The sequence below is a fragment of the Stegostoma tigrinum genome, chromosome 14 (assembly GCF_030684315.1).
Source record: "Stegostoma tigrinum isolate sSteTig4 chromosome 14, sSteTig4.hap1, whole genome shotgun sequence".
Lineage (NCBI taxonomy): Eukaryota > Metazoa > Chordata > Chondrichthyes > Orectolobiformes > Stegostomatidae > Stegostoma > Stegostoma tigrinum.
Genome location: NC_081367.1, coordinates 5,183,395 through 5,206,968, shown reverse-complemented (window position 1 = coordinate 5,206,968; position 23,574 = coordinate 5,183,395). Strand labels below are relative to the sequence as shown.

Genomic DNA, 23,574 nt, shown 5'->3' with positions numbered 1-23,574 from the left:
CTATTAACCTCTGTCTTCAATATATTCAACAATCAAGCATTCTCAGATACCAAAAATATATAACACTGAGTAAAAAAATGTCTACTGATTTCAGTCTACATAATCACCCCTTATCCTGAAACTGTGACCCCATGATCTCTATTTTTCAGCCAAGGAAAACAGCATTTTGTCAAAACCCTTGTGAATGATGTAATTTCAAATAGATCGCCTCTTATTCCTCCACACTCCAGGAAATATTGCCCTAGTCAATGCAATCTCTTCTGTTAGGAAAATCCCTTCCTTGTGATGAACCAGATCTACAAATCTTCATTACATTCCCTCTTGGGCAAATGCTTCTTGGGTATCAGAATGAAAACTGTACATCATTGCCTTCACCAGTATAATGCAAAAGTACAGCAAGGTTACTTTAATACAAAAGCTCCTGTGAAATAAAAGCTAAAATGCAATTTGCCTTCTAAATAGTTAGTACCTACATATTAAATTTCTACAATTTATGTAGAATGTAATCATTGGGAGCCAGGTGGATCTTGTTGACTACGGGGTTGTAAACCTGGGCCAAGAGGAAAACCTTTGCTGATCAATATAACCAGAAGATTTAGAATCCCACTCGGTGCAGGCTGTGCACTGCCTTGCCCCTTCCAAAATAATTGCCTGTCTCAGCCCTCAGTCATTTTCATATCCTCTGCTGTTATTCTCAACCGTGTTCTCAGTTATACCTTTTCCCCAGTCTTCATTTAAAGTTATTACCTCTGTCATTTTGATCATTCTCCCCATAGCCTTTGTGGGAAGCAAGCTTGTACAGATATGGGGGCAATAGTTTCAACCACTCACTGCTCGAACTTCTGGACAGCAGTACCACCATCTGGTCCTGATCTCATTTGCCAAAGCTGCTCATTATTCCAGGTTCATCCTGAAATGGAAGGATAACTTACTGGCTTCTTTTCTGTACTCAAAACAATCTTCTTAAGCCTCTTTCCACCATCTGTTCTGCCTGTGGAGCCCATGGATTTCTTTGTCACTAAGGCCATCCAATCCATTTTCTGTGTAATTTCCTTTTAAATTTCCTAGCCCAATAGGTCAAGGTTTCAGTGACCTGGTGCTGAATTCACATTTTGCTTTGCTTTTTCTTCTTCCCTTAGCACATCTTATACACGTAACTTTCCTTCAACCCTTTTATTCTTAATTCCATTAATTAGTTGAGTGCTTAATTTCCCTTCCGGACTCCTGTGTTAGCTGATACTGGTTAACAGTCCCTTCTCATTAGGTACTGTATCCCACACCTGCATATTTGATGTCATCACCCATCATCAAAAATAACCCTTATTCCATTTCCTTGAAAACTAACTCCCCAGCTTCAACCTTCCCAAAGACCTTGAAGATGTTGTTAGCTTCCAAATCTTGCCCATCTTTGCAAGCAATCTTTATAAATCTCTCCAATCAACTTTGTACCACAATACTGAAAGGGCTGTGATAAAATCACAAATGACATTAGTATGGTTTACCTTTCACAGTCATAAAATTGGCCACCCCATCTTCCTCCAGTATATCTCCACTATCTTCCAGGTGGCTACAACTACATTCCCTTGGTTTGCCACCTTAACTGTCCAGTCTGAATCAGAGGATCACTGACGGGGTCTTCTTTTCGTGCTTTCTTAACATTAGCTCTGGTTAACTCACAAGCATCCGCCCTTTGCCCTATTCTGTTTTTCATCAGCATGTTGCAAGTCTGCAACATCAGCTGCCTAGTGTCTAAGGTCTGGAATTCAGTCCATTGATTTTTCTGCCTCTTTGTTTTGCTTGTTTTGCTTTTTTACCTTTAAATTGCACCTTAAAATCTGCCTCTTTGACTCAGTTTTTATCATGTGTCCCATTATGTGGCTTGATGCAAAATGTTGCTTGATAGCACTCTGGTGAAGCTCCATGCTTCGTTAAGACGCTGGTTCAGTCTCATTAAGGCACTGCACAATCACAGCAACATGTATTCTGCTCCAATCTCTTTGCCTAAAGGACTGACATGCTGCTTACTGCATTTGCTTATTAACAGATTCTTGTATATAGTCACCTGGATGCCTCTAAACAGTAACGTTTCCTAATCTCTATCAACAACGTATCAAAATGGGCAATATGTCTACATCTGCTGCATTTAAACTGCCTAATTCTTAGCCTGTCTGCATCCTGCTCACAGCTTACTTTCCCGACCCTGTCCCAATTCCTGACCTTATGATCTCCTAACTACTGTTCCATCCTCTTTGCTCTCAAGTCTTCCAGTCAGTCCAACACAATTAACAAACGCATCACAAACTCTACATTTACATAGTGCCTTCCACCACCTTGGGACTACAGTGTAGTCACTGCCGTGAGGTGGGAAATGCCGAAGCCAAATTGTGAACAGCAGGATCCCATAGAGCGAGATAATAATGATCAAGTAATTCACATTACATTAACCTAGAATTAACTATTGGCAGGAATAGTGGGGAGCGATCTTTTACAATTCCTTGGCTTAGACTCATGGATTCTTTGCTTCCTCCAAGCTGTCAGCTCCTGACTTTAATATCATCTGAAAGAGGCTGTTCCAGCAGGGCAATACAAAGGGTGTACTGCACCAGTGTGTTGGCTTGGATTACATTTTTGTGACTTTTTGGAATTCAGAGGCGAGAGTGATAATAAATCAGTGATTCGTGAATATTCTTTAAGCAAAGTTCCAGCCACTCGTGATAAACTCCAATGGAGATATCAACAGCTCAGATGGACATAACCTGATAATTAATGTGTTTCTAGCAGCCTGTCAATTTGCTGTTTTGAAATGCCAAGCCCACTACTAGTTCCCTATATGCTTCATAACCAGACCCCTCTCATGCCACACCACAATACCTATTGCAATTACAGCCATTTGTAATTCTTTGCAACATGAGATCCTGTAGTATTCTATTCTTTACTGATAAAACAGTACATTTATGTATATTTATCGACCATTTCCATGCAATGTCTGATCTCTCAGTCACGTTTAGACAAATCTGTGCAATTGATTTGAGTATTACCTTTAAAAAAGGCACAATATGTCAAAGCTTTTCAGCATTGTTCGCTCATAAAATATAAATATTGCTTTTACCCTTTATCGGTATTCTTGTGAATTGCCCTGATGGATGTAATATGACAAGTGTTGACAGAATGTCTCTTTCTTTTGAAGTTCTGTGCTACCAAACAGCTATTTATGAATTTTTCTTTCAAATTTACTTCTTGAAAGCTGAATGGCCGTCATTTGAAACATACAGAGAACCTGTTCCCCGATAAAAGGCACTTGTAGTAAAACAAAAAGAGGAACCTGATACAATGTGGTTTTAAAGCAATCTTGACAGCCACATTTCAAAACAAAAGCGAAAGTGATCTTTAAATACTTGCTTTTATGTTTTAACTTGTGGATGATAACTAGTGGGTTGAGGAAGGGATCTGACTAGAGAGGAAATAATACAAAAGGAACACTCCCGTCACCTTATCTGACGGAATAAAAACCGAGTTCTCTGGATACTGAAGTTCTTAAATAAAAACAGAAATTGCTGGAGAAACTCAGCCGGTCTGACAGCATCTCTGGAGACAAATAGAGTTAACCTTTAGAGTTTGATTTGTCACTTCAAAGAGACCGGGGTTTTTCTAACGCTGTTTTTATTTTACCTTTTCTCTGATGTGTTCACCCAAATGGCAACCTCTCATTCATCATGTTGGTTTTGAAGCCTTTTGACCAGTAGGACTACATCCTCAGCTTCCCTCCCAAACTGTCTTCCTGTTCAGTCTTCTTGCAATTTATTACCTTCCATTTTCATCTTTTCCCCTGCTTATGTCTTATCCATTAACCCATTGCCTCCCATTCCCTCCTCTTATAGCTGTCTATTGAAACCTTATCTCTGTCATCTATGTACCCTCATCACCCTGTTCAGCTCATCTTCCTGCCTTCTCCTTTCTGCCATCCTTATGCATTCCACTTCATTATATTTCTCTCATCTTGCCTAACCCTCTCCCCACTCTGTCTTTGACACATGTTCCCTACCTCCTCTTCCCCCACCAAATGCTCAAAAACTTGATTGAACAAGTTGGGACCAAAGGTTGGATAAGAGTAGTGAATGAAGGGACTTCTGCAGTATGAACCAATAGGAAATTTAGGATGAATCTAATTGCAGTACCAGGGCTGCAAAACCTCATGACATCAGATGTCCAATTATTAAAGTGCTGTTGTGAAGGTCCTCGAATTTAGACATTTTGACATCTAAAGGTGTAACCGAAAAAAAAATCATGAAAGCATCAGTTAGCTTGTTACATATATAAAATGAGGCACAGCATCAGAAGCTGGCAAACCATCATCATTGACCGGCAATGTCACCTCGTTTGTGTTAATGCGTTTACAAAAGAATGGGTGATGGCTGAGATGGAATAAAGAGGATGGAAGTTCTGAAACTGTTCATCTTCAGAATTCTCTCATAGTTTGTAACTTATTTTCTTATTTCTTCCCAGCTACTCTAACGTACGATACCTTGAGGTTTGGCGATTTTGAAGATTTTCCAGAAACAACAGAGCCAGTTTGGATTTTAGGAACAAAATACAGTGCACTCACAGGTACTGGGACACAGTGTTCACAGGGAGACTGGTTTGGCAGGGGGTTGTGATGATGGCAGTTGCTGGGAAGTAGACTGTTTCTGGTATTAGACTAGAGCAGAGGCTGGCTGTTGCTGGGCTAACTTTGCAGCACATACCTATTGTTGGGCGGTTGGAAAAGAAACTGAACCAGAATCACAAGAAGGTACAGTATCTTTACATGGTTGTGGTGGGATAATATCACAACATCCAGAGAGAATGAAACTCAATTTCTCTCTTGAAAGTCAGATAAATTAGTATGATCAGTACTTTACAGTAACTGTGTTGTGGTTTCATTTTTTTATAAACCAAGTTGAAACAATAAAGGCCATTTGAGATATCCTTTAATTTGCTTAATTCAGAGCAGTGGCCAAGTTAATTTAGAAATACTATCTTTTAGTCTGATCTGGTCAATGTCATTCAAATATTTTCAACCTTCTGAATAAAAGATCTTGTTCTGACAGCTCTTTTGTTTTTGATATGTACTTTTCACTTACTTCCATTTATATCTTCTGATCCTTCTGAGCTTATTTTAAAGAAAGTGTTTGGCTTCACTCTGAGGGAAGCTATTAAGTCCATTATGTCTGTCCTTGCTGTTTGCTTGAGCCATCTAACTAGATCCACTCTCCTGTTTTTTCTCTACAGCCCTGATTTTTTAACCTCCCATTGAAATATTAACCAGTTCCATCGAATGTGCTTTGATTACTCTTTTCCAGCAGTACATTCTGTATCTTGCAAACATGCCATGTAAAAACAATATATTTTCCTCTTTTTCCATTTCATCTTTTATTATTTCACCACTCATATTGAATCTGTGTTGTCTGGTTACTGATCTTTCTGTGACGGGTAACAGTTTCTGCCTGTTATATGAAATTACTTAATGATTTTGAACATTTATCAAACCTTTTTAACCTTCTCAGCCCCAAGAGGAACAACCACGACGTCTCTGGTCACCCTACATAACTGAAGCTCCTCATTCTGGGTACAATTCTAATAAATGCCTCCAGTACCGTCTCCACGTCCTTCTTAACATGAGATGCTCAGAATTGAATATAATACTCCAGCTACAGGCTGGACAATCTTTCAGACAGGTTTACCATCATTTTCAACAACAACAACGGTTCTGGCAAAGGGTCAGTGGACCCAAAACGTTAACGCTGTTTTTTTCTTCACAGATGCTACCAGACCTGCTGAACCTCTCCAGCAACTTTTGTTTTTGTTCATGATTTACAGCATCTGCAGTTGTTTCAGTCTTTATCATCATTTTCTTGCTTTTGTACTCCACAATGCTATTAATACAGCTAAGGTTCCAAAATGTTTTTCTCAACTTATCCTGTCTCATTCAAAGATTTGTGTGTAAATCTCCAGCTCCATCTTCTCCTGCACCCCCATTAAAGTTCAACCATTTGTTCAAACACCTCGCTCTGTTGTTCTCACCAAAAAGTATCACGTCATGCTTCTGTGTTCATCATGTGTCTACCCATTCAGAAAACTGTTCTGACACTCCTTATTCTTTACACCACTACGTATTTGTGAATTTAGGCAAGATTTTCCATGATCACCATGTTTCTACATTGCAAAAGTGAAGATTTTATCATGTTTTCTCTGCTCATCTGTTCTGTCCTGTTGTCAATACACACATGTTTTTTGAAGTTGGGTTACTAGAATTGCATGCCATGTTCCAAGAATGGTTTGATAAGTGTGTTACAAAGTCAGGAAAGAAACAGGAATGTTCCAAATGTACATTAGGATAAAGTGTAAAAAGTAAGGCAAATTATTAATTTTTTGATTATTGATATCTCATCAAACTTTGAACAGTTTTCAACTAAAACATTATGACCCTTCTTTACAAGTATTGATTGGCACATATCCAAGAAATTTAAGTGACACATGCACCTAATCGTTGACAATTTTTATAAGATTATAACAAATAAGAACAGAAGTAGGCCAACTGGATTTGAAATTCTATCACGTCATGATCATTCCTACATACAGAATCCTTTATGAGGAGGTAACTAATTAATTGTTTCGTTCCACATTTCAAGATCTAAATGGCATGTTCCCTGGTTGATTTTCGAACGTATTGTTCTGAGAAACTCTGTTGAAAACACTGAACTATTCTTTAGGCTACCTTTGACACTTCAATTCATGCTAATCTATATTTATATTAAAATTACCCAAGATTATAAAAAGCCCCATGATTTCATGATATACACTCTGCCCTACTTTAAACTACTCATGCTGGTGAGTTCCTTCCTTTCATGTGTCTTATTCCACCCAAACTGAGATAACAAGGTGTAGAGCTGGATGAACACAGCAGGCCAAGCAGCAGCTTAGGAGGAGGAAGGCTGACGTTTCGGGCTGCCACCACCCAAACTGATTTCGATTTTCCAAACTAAGATCATTACTCTCTGCTGTTCTGATGTCATTGTTTATAACAGAGCTACCCACCTCCTTTTTGAAATTCAGATACCCTTGAATGTTTAGGTCTCAGGCACAGTCACTTTGCAATAACATCACTAAGGACTGTCATATTTTCATTTATTATTTGTGCTTTTTGTCCATCTTGTTATGAATGTTGTGCAGAGCCTTTAATTTTATCATTTTTACTAATATTTCCTCCTACCTGCTGGTGTGATAATTAAGATATAGTCTAGCATTTCAAATGCATATCTTACCTTGTAATTTTCACTCAAGTTGTTTTCATCCAACTACAAATGCTTCACTTTGAAAAAATCTTGAAAGTTCTGCCTGCTTGGAGCAATATTCTATCACTCCATTCTTTTCAGCCTTGGAACTGTTAACTAAACAAAGCCTATTTTGTGCATCTACTTGAAGTTCTTAATATAGAATTCAGATTAGACTAACATGATGCAGTGCCCACCTCAGTTCGGAGAACTGCTAGTTTTGAGAGTGGATGTGAAATTTGTTCTGATTAAATTATACTCTTTGTCACGCTGTGAGTGTTTATTAACTGCTTCATTATGCTGCAGTCTTGCCTTCTACACCCCCTTTCCCCCACTACTGCTGAGTTTTAAACTCTTCACTACAACCACCTTTTATATGTTATGATTTTCAAAATACTGGTCCTTTGTGCAGCTCAGGTAAATGCTGTCCCAAAACTACAGCACCATCGTTCTTGACTACTGATAAGTGTCTGTCAATTGAAACCCATTTCTCCTATACCAATTCTTCAGTCACACATTCAACTATCTGATCTTATTTGCTCTATGCCAATTTGCTTGTGGCTCGGAGTATGCAGGTGTTATAACCTTTGGAATTCTGCTTTTTAATTTGCCTCTAGCTTAACATACTTGCTTAACATAACCTTTTACTCAGCTCTACCCCTCGTGCGGATAACAATGTAGACCACAGTGTAAAGACTGTGTTTTCTCTTTTTCTGCATTTTTGATTGTGTACTGAAATGGAGAAAGGTCGGTTTTAAAAGCCAAAGATTGGTGCACATTTTTAAAAGCAACTAACACTCGTTATAAGTACTGTTTACACAGCTGTTGCTCAAGCAGTGCAGGAAATCTAGTTACAAACAAGCTGGACCCAGTGGGTTGTGTTCAAAAGGAGCTTCAGCAGCAACAAGTAGCTGATTAGTCTGTGAAAGTCTGAACAGTTATCCAATGATGAAACCTTCCTGTCTGACAATAGTTATGTGACTGGCTTCCAGGTAGCTGAACAACTTATGGGTGTGAATGTTTTGAGGGAGAAGCTATTGTATCTTTTAATGGGCAGGAACTGTCCCTTGTCTCTGCAGTTAAAAAGAAGCATTTCAAGCCTGAAGAAAGCCAGTTTACTTCTCCTTAGCAATTACATTAAATGGTGCTTTTTGTTTTGAGCAGTAGACTTTACACGTATAAACCAGCTTTCCTATGCCTCCCAAAAGCAAGTGAAGGAAGATCAAGGAGCAGCATGTCTTGACAAGCCAAAAGGATGATTTCAGGGAGTCTTGTGGACAGGGGTCATTTTTATATGCCATCCCAGTCTTTCCCTCCACCCATGGCACACATTTGTTAGTCTGTTATGTGTAAGGGAAGTTTTATAAGTGAGTTCATGTTTTAACTAGTAGAGATATATGTCAACAATTCATAATTGTTCATCTGTAGCTAGAGTTTGTTTTAATTGTAATAAGTAGTCATCCTTGTTAAATATGGAAATTTGTTCACTGTTTTCTGTCAACCTGGGTCGGAATCTCAACGTATATTTTAAAATCTTTAACTTTTGTGATAACTCTTGGGATGGCAGGGCTTGATTTCTAACACACTACCCCAGTGAGGCGTAACAATGGCGATAGGACCTTCCCCTCCATTCAAAGTTTCTCTCATCTTAAGATGTCCGTAGGTCTGGCACCTGGCAGGCAACACAGCTTCTCTCTTGTCTCCAGACAGCTGTAGCAATTTGCTAATTATGCAGTCTTCTGTGAAAACTACATTCATTTATACTCCCTGCCTTGAATGCCCCTGTATCCCAATGCTGAGATCAAGTTGCTTGTCGTCACTGCTGTCGCCCATGTAAGTTGCGAGAATAGCAAACGTATTGCACAGATTGGTTCCTCCATTGCTGTCTTTGTTCCAAATGTGTCTTTCAGTCACATTCTGCTATCCCTGACTAACAACGAACTCTTAACACATGTGACTGCTTCCCCGAACAAAGTGCCCAGGCAGCTTTCCCCTTTCCTGGTGCATCAGTTTCTAAAGCTCAAATGCCAGCTCGTTAATCCAGAGCCAAAGTTCCCTGAGCTGCTGACACTTAATATAGATATCTTTGTAGTGGATGACATGGGCATTCAACACCTCCTATATGCTATGCTTTTAATAAATCAGTGCAATTCCACCTTTATTTGATTTACCAAATGAGGTTTGTCGTTTAGAAATGTTACTTGGTGATTATCTGTAATGATGTTATGGTGCTTAACTAATGTTCTATAAATAATAGCACATCCATCTCCATAATGCCAGTTTACTATTGTCCTGAAGATTCATATTTGACTTGAAATGTACATTAGAACTTCTGAAGGGCAGAATAGAAAATTAAAGTTTGTGTTGTCACTACATCAAAAGATTATGTATCTCTTTAAGGAAGTCAGTAGATTTGCCATGATGTAAATCTGCCTGAACATCATTGCAGAATTAAGAATATCAACTCTGTTGACATAAATGTAGCGCTGAAGTTGTGCTTGCATCGTCTCAGACACTGTCTTTGTGAGGAGATGTTAATTTGAGGCCTTATATACACGTTGAAGCTAAACCACCCCAAGTTACTGATCGGGAGAAATTGCTCCTCCTCTTCAGTGGCCTGACTGATATTTCTCCAAAGCCATTACAAGTACATAACACATCAGTTCATCTTGTTACTGTTTGTGGGACTTTCCATTGTGTAAATTGGCTGTCTTATTGCCGATCAAGCATTGATGATGTTATAAATGAAACAATTATTTGGCTCTAAAGTTACTTGACTCATCTTGAAAGTATGTTTGTGTCTAGATTATTTAAAAAGCAGTTTTTTGTTCTTTAAATTAAGTCTTCTAGCAACCTGAAATAGGCCAATGAGTGATGGTATTTTCATTCTTTTTTCCCCTCCCAGATAAAGATGAGATCTTTGCAGATGTCACCTCACGGCTCTGGTTTACATACAGGAAGAATTTCTCTCCCATTGGTAGGTGTTTGTTACTTGATTATCTTTGTACTTTGTTAATCCTCGTTGTAGAAAGAGTTCGACGTTATGAAGAAATAGGGAACTGAACATCTAGGTTTGCTGCCAACACCAACTTACGTAGCATGCACTGAAAGGTATAGCTGGAAACAAAGTTGCAAAGAACACTGAAAGATTAATTTGGAAGAGTTCTGAAGAAAGGAGCATGAGATCAAAAAATGGATTCGGGCCAGTCAAGATGATTTCAGAGATAAAGGGAACTGCACATGCTGGTGAATCCGAGATAACAAAGTGTGGAGCTGCATGAACACAGCAGGCCAAGCAGCAGCTTAGGAGCACAAAAGCTGATGGTTCGGGCCTAGACCCTTCATCAGAAAAGGGGGATGGGGAGAGGGTTCTGAAATAAGTAGGGAGAGAGGGGGAAGCAGATCGAAGGTGGATAGAGGAGAAGATAGGTGGAGAGGAGACAGACAAGTTAAAGGGGCGGGGATGAAGCCTGTAGGGGTGAGTATAGGTGGGGAGGTAGGGAGGGGATAGGTTGTCCAGGGAGGACGGACAGGTCAAGGGGGCAGGATGAGGTTAGTCGGTGGGAAATGGAGGTGCGGCTTGAGGTGGGAGGAGGGGATAGGTGAGAGGAAGAACAGGTTAGGGAGGCGGGGATGAGCTGGGCTGGTTTTGGAATGCAGTGGGCAAAGGGGAGATGTTGAAGCTTGTGAAATCCACATTGATGCCATTGGGCTGCAGGGCTCCCAAGCTTGTCTCCACCTATCTTCTCCTCTATCCACCTTTGATCCACCTCCCCTCTCTCCCTATTTACTTTAGAATCCTCTCCCCATCCTCCTCTACTGATGAAGGGTCTAGGCCCGAAACGTCAGCTTTTGTGCTCCTGAGATGCTGCTTGGCCTGCTGTGTTCATCCAGCTCCACAGGATGACTTCAGAAACTTAGTTTCCACACAGCATTGTGGAATCTGGGACTTTAAACTTGCGAAGCTAAAAGTGAGGCGGCAGGTTGCTTGGAAATGCCAAACCTGAGACTAGAGTCACAGTAGAATGAGATTTAATGGTTGCTGAACTAAAAGTGGGAAGCTGGATTTAAGGTACCTCTCAGCTGTAATTTAGATGAATAACAGAACAGGCTTGAGAAGTTGAATGGCTGACTCATGTTCCTGCATTTCACAAAGAAGCCATTGGGCCCAAAAACCTATGTTAATGCCCTATGCAAGCCTTTTCCCAATTTACATCATCTTACCCTATCGGCATATCTTTCTATTTTTTCCACTTTCTTACATTTACCTAGCTTCATCTTCAACACCACTTGCTACTACAAGAACTACTTAAGGTAAGTTCCACCTGCCAGTTCTGAAGAAGGGTTATATTTGGCTCAGTGTTAACTCTGCTTTCTTTCTACAAATGCTGCCAGACCTGAATTTCTCCCAACAATTTCTGTTTTTGTTTCAGATTTCCAGCATCTGTAGTTCTTTGTTTTATCCAAATGCGTAACATTGTTCTAAGATGTAAACATTGAGAGTTCTCACAGTCAGTGGTGAAGAAGTTATATTTATTTGCTCACTTCTAAGAAAGGGCAGCATCGGAGGAACAGGAAAGCTGACCCCACCTCCTAGGGTGGAGGTAGCTATTACAAGGGGGCATAGTTTTAAAGTGAGTGGAGGTAGATATAGGGGAGACGTCAGTTGTAGGTTCTTTACTCAGCGAGTGGTAGGGGCGTGGAATGCGTTGCCAGAGAGGGTCGTGGAGTCAACCTCTTTAGGGGTATTTAAGTGGCTATTAGATAGACATATGGATGATAGTGTAAGGTAATAGTGGAGGTTAGATAGACCTTAGGTTTAGGGTAAAAGTTTGGCACAACATTGTGGGCTGAAGGGCCTGTATTGTGCTGTACTGTTCTATATTCTATGTCCTAAAGCTGCCTCCTATCACGAGTGTGAATTTCCCCTTTGCCATTGTTAATTTGAATATAAGAGTAAGTCAAGGCTTTCCAGAGCTTTAACAACAGCAATGTTATCAAAAAGTGTAAGTAGCTAATATCAGTGGAGTATTCTGACAGAAAGCAAACCAGGCTGTAAAAGGCACTGATTATTCCTTCACTGTTAACTTGATTTTAGAGAATGAAATCACATCTAATTGTGCACATACTGGCTCCCGAGGTTGCTGTTTCAGGAGCAATTACAGCAACCGCTGACAGTTTTGCTGTCGTTTGCAGCTTCAAAACCCAGGTCATATTTCTGAAGTAAGTTTTTTAGAATCTTTGAAATTGACCATGACATTGGTCTGGCTGTATACTTCACAGTCACAGAACTGTTATAGCCCATTCAGCCCTTCCAGCCTCATGTCTTGAAGGACTTTATGGTGTGGCTCAAATCATGCCGAAGTGCATATGTTGTGTGGGCTATGTGACAATGCTATGTGTTCTATCTTTGCATCTGCTATTGAATGTGTAATTTCTATTGATCATGATTTTCCTGTTAATTTGTGTTTCATGTTGATACTAATTTGGCTATAAAAGGATGAAATCTTGTCCACTGGCTTTTCTCACTACGTCATGCAATAGTTTAGTTCTTTTGGTTAGTTGATCTTCTGTGATACCCTAGCTAAATTAGAGTTTGTTACATGAAAAATGAGAATGCAAAGGATGTTTCTGCAACTGCTCATGTAAAATTCTCCAGAATTACATCAGAAAAAGGGAAAATGACAGTTTATGACAGAATGAATATAGAAAGAGGATTTTAAAGAAAAAGAAAAATGCAGAAGACTTGAACCTAAAAAGGGAATGAGAAGGCTTGAAGTAAAGAGGTAATTTGGAAAGGGAGAAGTGAGAAAAAGAAAAGGGATTTGGAAAGTGATTCAATATATGTAAAGTAGAAAATGCTGGAGAAACTCAGCAAGTCTGACAGTTAAGTTAAGCAGTTAAATTTTTGAGCCTGATTATGATTCTTTGGAACTTATCATTTATCAAAATATTTATCTACTCATTGGAGTTTAGAAGAACAGGAGGTGATCTCATTGAGACATATTGGATCCTTAAAGACATTAATGAGAGGAACTTTTCCCGACATGGGAGAGATGAGGCCCTGGGAGTATAGCCTTAGAATAAAGAGGTGCCAATTTAAGACTGAGATGAGGTGGAATTTCTTTTTAGTGGGTTCCCCTTGCCTCAGAAAGCTATGGGAGCAGAGCCCTTGTGTACATTTAAGGCTGAGATAGATGATTGATTCTTGATTAGTAGGGTAATCTAGGGCTATGGGGAAAGAGCAAGAAAGTGTATATGAGAAATGATGAATAGCCATGATCCTACTGAATGGCCGATAAGGCTTGAGGGGCTGAACGGCCTACTCCGGCTCCTAGTTCCTATGGTTTTATATAAACAGGCATTGATGATGAAAGGTAAAGTTGATTTAGAGCAAACTTCTTTGCTTTAAGGTGAAATTTCACTTGTTACCAAAATTTAGTGTGAAGGAAATAGAATGTACTTTGTATTATCTGAGAATATCATCACATCTTTATTTACCTAAGCAATGGTGTAAATGCTGAGAGGATGCTCCTACAGAGTAGGGAAAACTTTGATGAAGGTGTGCTAGTCTATTTCAAAAGAGGATGCATGTGACTATGACAAAGTATATTTTCAATGCCCGGGAGTTGGCACTGTGAGCCCAAAGAGACTGTTTCAGATATTTAGAAAAAGTAGTACCGCTATCCTTATGTAAAATGTGTTCCTAAGAAGGAAATGGTTTTTATAGGTGGTGTAGATTGAATACGAAACAGTGCCCCTTTGGGAATGAGATCATATAGTTGAAAGAAAGTTAGAAAAGTAAAGCAAGAAGTAAAGTTAGAAAAATAAAAGAAATCACGCTAGTTGCAAATAGTTATGAATTGATTTGCAAACATGTTGGTAACTCTTTCCCAGTGTGAATACTTGCATAAAAAGTTGGCAAAATATAAACAACAAACAAAAACAAAGTTGCTGGAAAAGCTCAGCAGGCCTGGCAGCATCTGTGGAGGAGAAAAGAGTTAACGTTTCGGGTCCAGTGACCCTTCCACAGAACTGATCCTGGCTGGGAAAACGTCAGTTTATATACAGAAAATAGGGAGGTGGGTGGGGTAGGGAGTAAATGATAGGATAGAGCCCAGAGAGAGAGAAAGACAGTTGGACAGACAGAGGAGTTGCTAACGATCAGGCTGAGAGGGTGAACAGTTGTTAATGGGGACTGTTAGTGACTAACAACAGGGGGTGTGTTGTGGCAGGCTATGTGGTAGCAAGGGGTGGTGTGTGGGGTGGGGGCCTGGGACATGGAGAGTTTAGGCCCTAAAATTATTGAACTCAATATTGAGTCTGGAGGCTGTAGGGTCCCCAAGTGGAAAATGCGGTGTTGTTCCTCCAGCTTGCGTTGGGCTTCACTGGAACACTGTAGCAAGCCAAAGACAGAGATGTTGGCCAAGGAGCAGGGTGGTGCATTGAAGTGGCTGGCAACAGGCAGTTCAGGGTCTTTTTTTGTGAGCAGAACATAGATGTTCTGCAAAGCAGTCACCAAGTCTACACTTTGTGTCCCCAAAATGTAAAGCTTGATACTAAATAGCAAGCTGGCAAAGATGAAGATGGTGTACTCCTCAGGTTAATGTAGTGCTAGTCTGGAGGACAAGTTTGGTTTGAGGACTGAGAGGCTGTTTTGGTCATGGAAAAAGGCAAATGGAAGGTTGAGTGTAAGAGTAAAAGCAAGCCTGTATTGGTATGGTCAATGACCATCCTCACCTAGTAAACAATGTCCTAGCAAATAAAGCTCATGACAAGCAAGTACAAGAATGTTCAGTATAGAGTGAATCAATTTACAGACAACTGTAAAAATTTTCTGTTTGGCAGTGAGACAGGCAGATCAATTCTTCAGAGATACAGGGGCGACACAATAACAGATATTGGTAGGTGACATGAACTTTTCTTGCAGCTTGCTGTTTCCAGTGCTATTAATTCAGGGTATTGTTGGCAGTTATTCTTGCATTCCCTTGTATGTAGTTGATGTAAAACATGACTTCGTCACCGATCCTAATAATATTGGTACAATATCTGCTTTGCCTTTTGAAGATGTTGCCCAGAAGTAACAGCTATAAAGAGATCAAAACTTGTTCACTCACTTTTCTTATTGCACCATGTAATACGTTTGCTTCTTTTGGTTTGTTGATCTTCACTGAGACCCTGACTAAGTTAGGGCTTGTTTCATCGGTAGGGGTTAAAGTACTCATGTTTCAAGTGGTTTTAAGAGAACGAGCAACTGAGGCTTTGTAAGAATAATTGCTTGGAATATTCCTGGCTTGTATTGTTGTTAGGTCACAGATTATTTCACGGCCACAGGTGAAGTGCCAGATGACCAGAAGATAGATAATGTAGTTTCTTTGCTCTAAAAAGGAAGTATGGATTGGCTAAAAAGGAAGTAGGGATTGGTTAGTGTTGTTAATTGGGACTGTTAGTGATTCACAACAGGGGGTGTGTTGTGGCAGGCTATGTGGTAATAAGGCCTAGTGACCAGTTAGATTGATGTCATTGGTAGGGAATTTACTGGAAATCGTTCTGAGGGGACAGGATTAATCAACACTTGGAAAGGCAAGGATTGATCAGAGATGGTCAACACGCGTTTGTTGGAGGTAAATTCCGTCTGATTAATTTAGCATAGTTTTTCTGAAAACGTGAAAAAGTATATTGTTGAAGATTGCAGTTGATGTGATTTACATGGATTTCAGTACTTTCAATAAGGTTCCACATGGAAAGCTTGTCCAAAGGTAAAAACCCATGAGATCCAAAGCAAGCCTAGCAAACTGTATCTAAAATTGGCTTACAAAGGGTGACGATAGTGGATTGGTTTTGTGATTTGGAAACCTGTGACCAGTAGCATACTATAGGGATTGGTACCGGGACCCTTGCTTAAAGTCCCTACAGTGTAGAAATGGACCATTCGGCCCAACAAGTCCACATTGCCCCTCCGAAAGCATTCCACCCAGACCCATTCCCCTAACCCTGCTTTTCCTGTATCTAACCCACCTAACCTCAAGATCCCTGGATACTTTGGGAAATTTAGCATGTCCAATCCACCGACCTTGCACACCTTTTTGGAGTGTGGGAGGAAACCACAGCACCTGGAGGAAACCCATGTGGACATGGGAAGAATGTGCAAACTCTGCACAGACAGTCGACCTGGGTCCCTAGTGCTGTGAGGCAGCAGTGCTAATCACTGAGCCACCGTGCCACCCTAAAACTTAATCATTAAATTTGTGGCTAAAAAACCTGCAGACTTGGTAAGTTTGGGGATTGAACACATAATCTTCGCATTATTAGCACCACACTCTAACCATCTGAGCTAACCAGCCTATGCAAAAACCTTGGATGTGAATGTAGGAGATTTATTTAGTAAATTGGCAGATGATACAAATTAGTGATGAGGAGGATGGTCTCAGGCAACAGTCTGATACTAATCAGCTGGTAAATTGGGCAGAGCAATGACAAATGGAATTTAATTCTGATAAGTGCAAGGTGCATTTTTGTACTGTCTAGTAAGGGAAGGACATACGCAAGAAATGGTGGCTCCCTCAGCAGTACTGAGGGGAAAAAGGGACCTCTGTGTATGAGTTCGTAGATTCTTGAAGGTGTAAGCACAGGTTGTCAGGCTTGTGATGAAGCATATGGAATGCTTGCTTTTTTGTTAGCTGGGGTGTAGCATATATGAGCAAGGAAGTCTTGTTACAACTTTGGTTTGGCCTCGGATGGAATAACGTGTGCAGTTCTGGTTGCCACATTATTGGAAGCACTTGATTGCAATGGAGGGGTGCAGAGGAGATTCACCAGGATGTTGTCTGGAGTGAAAAGTCTGTGGAGAGATTGGATAGGCTGCGTTTGTTTTCTTTGGAGCAGAGGAGGCCGATGGGGTCAGTCCGATTCAGGTATACAAAATTTATGGAAGGCATAGATAGGGTAGATCATGAAAATCTTTTTCCATGGCAGAAGTGTCAAAGACTAGAGGGCATAAGTTTAAGGTGAGTATTAGGTGGGTTAGAGGAGATCTGAGGAAAATGTTTTTCACCCAGAGTAGCCAAAAAATTGGCAACATGCTGCCTGAAAGGGTGGTGGAAGTGGGTACTCATCGTTAAGAACTTGTTAAGAAGCATCTAGACAAGCATCCAAAGTCAGGGCATAGTAGGTTACATACTGACTGCAAGTAAATAGGATTAGTGTAGTTTGTGTATGTTGGTTGGCATATACATGGTGGGCTAAAGGCCCTGTTTCTGAGCTGTATCACCCAAAAAAAATTGGGCTAAATCGGACGAGTGGATTCTGTGGTTGTTGAGCATTGTTAGGGTGCTTGATCCTTCAAGGATTCAGATGAGAATGGTGATGTTCTTGTTGAAGGCTCCAAGTCTAAACATGATGAATTGCTTAATAAATCTTACCTTTTGAGGGCAACATATGTCCTGATTTGAGGAGCTAGAGTCAGGTGGCTTGACCTGAAAGAGGCTGAAAGTGTCTGAAAAGATAAGGGTGAACTTTTTGAGCGAGTGTTGATCACCTCCTAAGCTAGTAGTAGTCCATCGAGTTGTTATACTCCATGATATGACTATCGGCTTTTGAGAATTGTTTATGAAATTCCAATCTTGTATCATCTGGCTATTTGGAAACTCAGGCTAGATATTGCCTGAAATTGCAGAAGGATGTGGTTGACCTTTGTACCACAATACTCTCATGTCACATAGTTGGAAAGCTACGAGCTGCAATCATGCCAGCCTCATTAATACCAATACAAGCATTTGAAGAAGCATTTAGTAAGGATCCTGTGGACTCTTACCTAAATCTAAATCAGGCCATGTGCATCTCTCGGCCACTATGGATTTGCCCTCGCAATTTCCAAGGGCAGCACCACTGATGAAGAAAATTTGAATGGGGATTGGTCCAGTTTCTCATTAGGCTTAGATGCCGAAAGAAATTTAGGCTGACCATTTTGTTAAATGTGTTTCAGGAAGTCATGTCTAATTTAGAAGGTGAAGCAGAGAAGTTATTTGTTTTTCACCTGCAGCCCTAAGGTGCTTTGGAGAGAGATCAGATCCCGAAGTATCTGTTTCTGTTCTCAGGGTTGGGATAAAGGGGCATTGTTCCTATTACGTGCAACTAGAGAACATTGCAAATTAGTCGACTCATTTTTCTCTCTAAGTTGATCGATTTAGAATGAGGTTACAGACTCTTTCAGAAGACATTAAAGAGACATATTATCACAGGAGATGGAAACTACCCTCCCATATTATGTTAATGCTGAGAGGCTCTCCAAATCTTGTCAGAAGGGTTCTTAGCAGGTGATAAAACCATGACTGGTTGAAAGAGCTAAGAGACATAATTTTGGAATGGGTAAGGTTCAAGTTTTCTTGCCTCTTATTGGTGAACCATGGTAAAATCAGTTTGGACACTTCTGTATCTCCAAACCAAAGGCTGTGTAACGTAAGCATGCTAAATAAGGAGCTGAAAAACATACTTTCAAAAGAATGAGTGAGAGTTAAAAACAAAAAAGCATTGGAGAAACTCATCAGGTCTTGCAGCAACTGTGGAAAGGAAAACAGAATTAACGTTTTGAGTTGAGTGACACTTCATCAGAGTGAGGGTTATAGATGTTTTCGGAATGCTTGGTTTCATTTTGGAGGAATGACTTGAAGTAGCTCACTGTTTCTTAAAATAAGACAAAATCTTAGATGGTGTCCAGATAGCATTAGGCTACAAGTCAGAAACACTGACATGGGACACATTGATCATAGAGTCCTACAGCACGGAGACAGACCCTTTGGGCCAAACTGGTCCATGCCGACCAAAATGTCTATCCACGCAAATCCCATTTTCCTGCACTTGGCCAATATCCTTCTAAACCTTTCGTATCTATGTGTGTGTCCTCAACCACTTCTACTTGACAGCTCATTCTATATGCATACCTCCCTCTGTGTAAAAAAAAAGTTGCCCCTCAGGTTCCTATTTATTCTTTCCTCTCTTAACTTAAACTGATCCCTTTGGTCCTTGATTCCCCAACCCTGGAAAAAATACTGGGTGCATTCACCCTATCCATGCCCCTGATGATCTTATACACTTCTATCAGATGCGCCCCTCAGTCCCCTACACTCTAAAGAAAAAAAGTCCTAGCTTATCCAACCTCTCCCTATAACTCAGTCTTTGAATCTTGGCAACATCCTTGTAAATTTCTTCTGCACTCTTTCCATTTTAATACATCCTTCCTATATCAAGGTGACCAAAACTGAACACAATACTCCAGGTGCAGCCTCACCAACGTCCCTTACAACTGCAACATAACTTCCCAACTTCTATAGTCTATGCCCTGACTGCTGAAGGCCAGTGTGTCAAAAGCTGCCTTCACTGCCCTGTCTACCTGGGACTCCACCTTCAGAGAACCATGCAGCTGAATTCCAAGGTCCCTCTGTTTCACTACACTCCTTAAGGCCCTGCCATTGACTATGAAACTCCTACCTTGATTTAACTTTCCAAAATGCAACACCTGCCGTTTATCTATATTAAACTCCATTTGCCATTTCTTTATACACTTCTCCAGCTGATCAAGATCCTGCTGCAATTTCTGCTAACTTTCCTCACTGCCCACGATATCACTTACTTCAGTGTCATCCTCAAGCTTACTAATCATGCCTTGTACATTCTCATCCAAATCATTGATATAGATAACAAACAGCAATGGGCCCAGTACCGACCCGAGGTACACCCCTAGTCGTAGCCCTCCAGTCCGACAAACTTACTGCCACTATTACTCTGCTTCCTACCATCAAGCCAATTGCTATGTCATTTGCCAACTCTCCCTGGATCCCATGTGATCTAACCTTCCAGAGCAGCCTACCATGTGGAACCTTGTTAAAGGCCCTACTGAAATCCGTATAGACTACGCCTATTGCCCTGCCTTATCAACCTTCCCGGTGACTTCATCAAAGAACTCTAACAAAGTTGTGAGGCATGATCTCCCACGCACAAAGCCATGCTGACTAGTCCTAATCGAACCCTGTCTTTCTAAATACACATATATCTTATCCCTCAGAATCTTCTCAAGTAATTTACCTACCACAGATGTTAGGCTCACTGGCTTATAATCCCCAGGTTTTTCTTTACAGCCCTCCTTCAATGAGGGCGCAACATTCACTATCCTCCAGTCTTCCACGACCTCACTCGTGGCTATAGATGATGCAAATATGAGCCAGGGCCCCTGCAATTTCTTCTCTAGCCTCTTGCAGGTTCTTGGATATAAGAGCAGGAGATTTATCCACCTTCATACATTCTAATATTTCCAACTTGCTCTCCTCTTGGGGACTGTCCCCAAGGTATTGCCACTAACTTCCCCAAGTTCCCAAGTCGTCTTGTCTTTCTCCATGGTAAACACAGAGGAGAAATATCATTTGAGGACCTTGCCCATCTCCTGCAGCTCCACACATGCATGTCCGCTTTGGTCCTTGAAGAGTCCTCTTCTGTCTCTATTAAAAGAAAAAGAATAACTATACCCAAAGAAACGCTTTTGATTCTCCCTAATCTTCTCAGCCAAAGCTATCTTGTGCCCCCTCTTTGCCATCCTGATTTCCTTCTTCAGTAAACTCCAGCATCCCCTATCTACCTCTAGGGATTCCCTTCATCCTAGCTGCCTGTACCTGAGCCATGCCTCTCTTTTTTCTGGTCAGAGCCTCAATACCTCATCATCCAGGATTCCCTACTCCTGCCAACCTTGCCCTTCACCCCCACAGATACATATCGACCTTGAACTTTAGCTTTCACACTTTTAAAGGCCTCTGATTTCCCAGAGGTCCCTTTGCCTACAAACAAACTACTACAGTCAACCCCTGCAAGCTGCTGTCTACTTCCAACAAAATTCACCTTGCCCCAGTTTAGAACTTGAACCTGTGGACCAGTTTAGTCCCTCTCGGTAACTATTTTAAAACTAATACAACTATGGTCACTGGTTCCGAAGTGCTCCCCCTCTGTCACCTCAGATACCTCTCCTGCTCTATTTCCCAAGAGTAGGTCGAGTTTTGCCCCTTCCCAAGTAGGACCCTCTCCATACTGCTTGAGGAAACTTTTCTGAACACATGCAACAAATTCCACCCCGTTTAAGCCTTTAACACTATGGCAATCGCAGTCAATGTTAAGAAAATTTAAAATCCCCCGCTATGACAATCCTCTTGCTCCTGCAAGTCTTCCCAGTCTCCCTGCAAATTCCTTTAATTCCCATTAGCTATTTGGGGGCCTATAGTACGACCCCAATAATGTCACCATCCCCCTTCTTATTTCTCAGCTCCGCCCACAAAGCTTCACTGGATGATCCCTCAGTTATTTCATCTCTGACTACTGCTGTGTTCATTTAATCAAAAATGCAACTCCCCTTCCCCTCTTTCCTCCACCTCTATCCTCCCCCAGAGCACCTGTACCCTGACACATTAAGCTGCCAGTCCTGTCCTCCCACTTAGTCATGTATATCTAATGGCATATTATCCCAGCCCCACGTACCCATGCCCTGAGTTTGTCGGCCTTACCTGTCACCCCTCTTGCATTGAAATAGATGCAATTTAATCCAATAGGCATTCCTCATTCCCTGTTGTGTTCCAACCTGACCTGTCTCTTCAACTTGCTATTTATGATTACTGTATCTCTTTCCAGCCTCACACTTGCCTCCTTGCTGTTCAGGATCCCATCCCCCTGCCAATCTAGTTTGTGGTGTGATTAATTCTCAGGTGATTCTACATGCTAACATTGTTAACAAAGTATTGTGCAGAAGTAACATGTAATATGGCATGTTCATTGTATATTAAATACACATAAATATGCTGAATTCTTTTGTTTTGGGCAGGAGGCACAGGACCCACCTCTGACAATGGCTGGGGCTGCATGTTACGATGTGGACAAATGATCTTTGCCCAGGCTCTCATATGCAGACATTTGGGTCGAGGTGAGTTCTAAGAACTGATCCGTACTTAGTTGGCCTCTGGCTGTGTTCAGGATGTGTAGTTGTGGGTGTGGAAGCTAGGGGTTATGTATGGTGTGACACAAGTTGCTCCATCAGCTCAAGCCCCTGACTGGGTGAATGGGGATGGAATGTTTCACCTGGGGCCCAAAAATCTCATGTTGTGTTGGTTTGATGTTTTGAGCATGTGAGGGACTGCTTTCTGGATTTCTCTTCTCCCCCTCATTCTCCAACCCTGTCAGCCCCTCCACCCCCAACGAAACAAAACTGATTTTCAACAGGCCACAGTCTGCCTGCTCGTTTGGAAGCCCTTTCATGTAACTTTCAGTATCACTTGTGTTTTCTTATTTTCACTCAGTTTCCTCTTTCTTCTTTGCAGACTGGAGATGGGTAAATGGGAAACAGCAAAGGGATGAATATTACAATATATTGAATGCTTTTCTTGACAAAAAGGACAGCTACTACTCCATTCATCAGATAGGTAAGCTACCTGCCAAGGCAGAGCTATACGTGAACATAACAAAACGGGTTGTTGGCCCAACTTGTCATTACCTCACCTTCTAGACATTCATGCCTTGTGCTCATCCAATCTAACCTGGAATGTTAACAATTTTTTTTCCCTTAATGATTAACCCTCATAGTGAATTCTACAATCCCATTACTTTGTTTTTTTTTCTACCTCTTGCATCTAATTTTGGATCTGTAGCCATTCTGGTTGATGTACCAACTATTTGAAAAATCTACTATATATCTCACCTCACCATTTCGTAATTTTAAGCCTTCTATCATGTCTAATTTTTGTTGTTCAAACTAAATTAACCACTTTAAAATATCTTTCTTTGTACACAGTCCGTTACTTACATCAGGCACATACAAACATGATGAGCCAACTATGTTTGCCGCCCTGAGTAAATGTGTTTGGAAGTGTTGATAGCCAATAGAAATGGTATTGGATTCTGTCCAGCACATGACATCATAGCCTGTCAGATGAGTAAAGACAGTTATTTCTACCTGAAGTATAAGGAGCTCTTGACTTGTTATAACCAGCAATATTGACATTGACATTACTGCGCATAGTTTTTGTCATCAAATTTTTTTTTGGTTAATCTGAATGTCACTGCCCACTTTAAAGGTGTGTGTGTCTAAAAGTGGGGACTGAATGTGTTTCATCATATCAGACGATATTCCGGTTCCAATTCCATTTGCATCATTTGAGAGGTTTTTTTTAAATATATATTTACATTTTTTGATATATTTTAGATCCCAATTCTGTTTGCATTGTCAAGGTAGGAAGGG

At 40.8% G+C, this 23,574-nt stretch overlaps 1 protein-coding gene across 1 annotated transcript in view; it reads left to right on the top strand.

Moving 5' to 3' along the window:
* atg4b (autophagy related 4B, cysteine peptidase) overlaps positions 1-23,574 on the top strand; it is a 76,366-nt gene that overhangs the window by 30,697 nt on the left and 22,095 nt on the right. The window contains exons 2-5 of the mRNA XM_048542228.2: positions 4,504-4,605; positions 10,216-10,287; positions 22,165-22,263; positions 22,658-22,759. Of these exons, the coding sequence (XP_048398185.1) occupies positions 4,504-4,605; positions 10,216-10,287; positions 22,165-22,263; positions 22,658-22,759 (375 nt within the window). The remainder of the gene's footprint in view (positions 1-4,503; positions 4,606-10,215; positions 10,288-22,164; positions 22,264-22,657; positions 22,760-23,574) is intronic.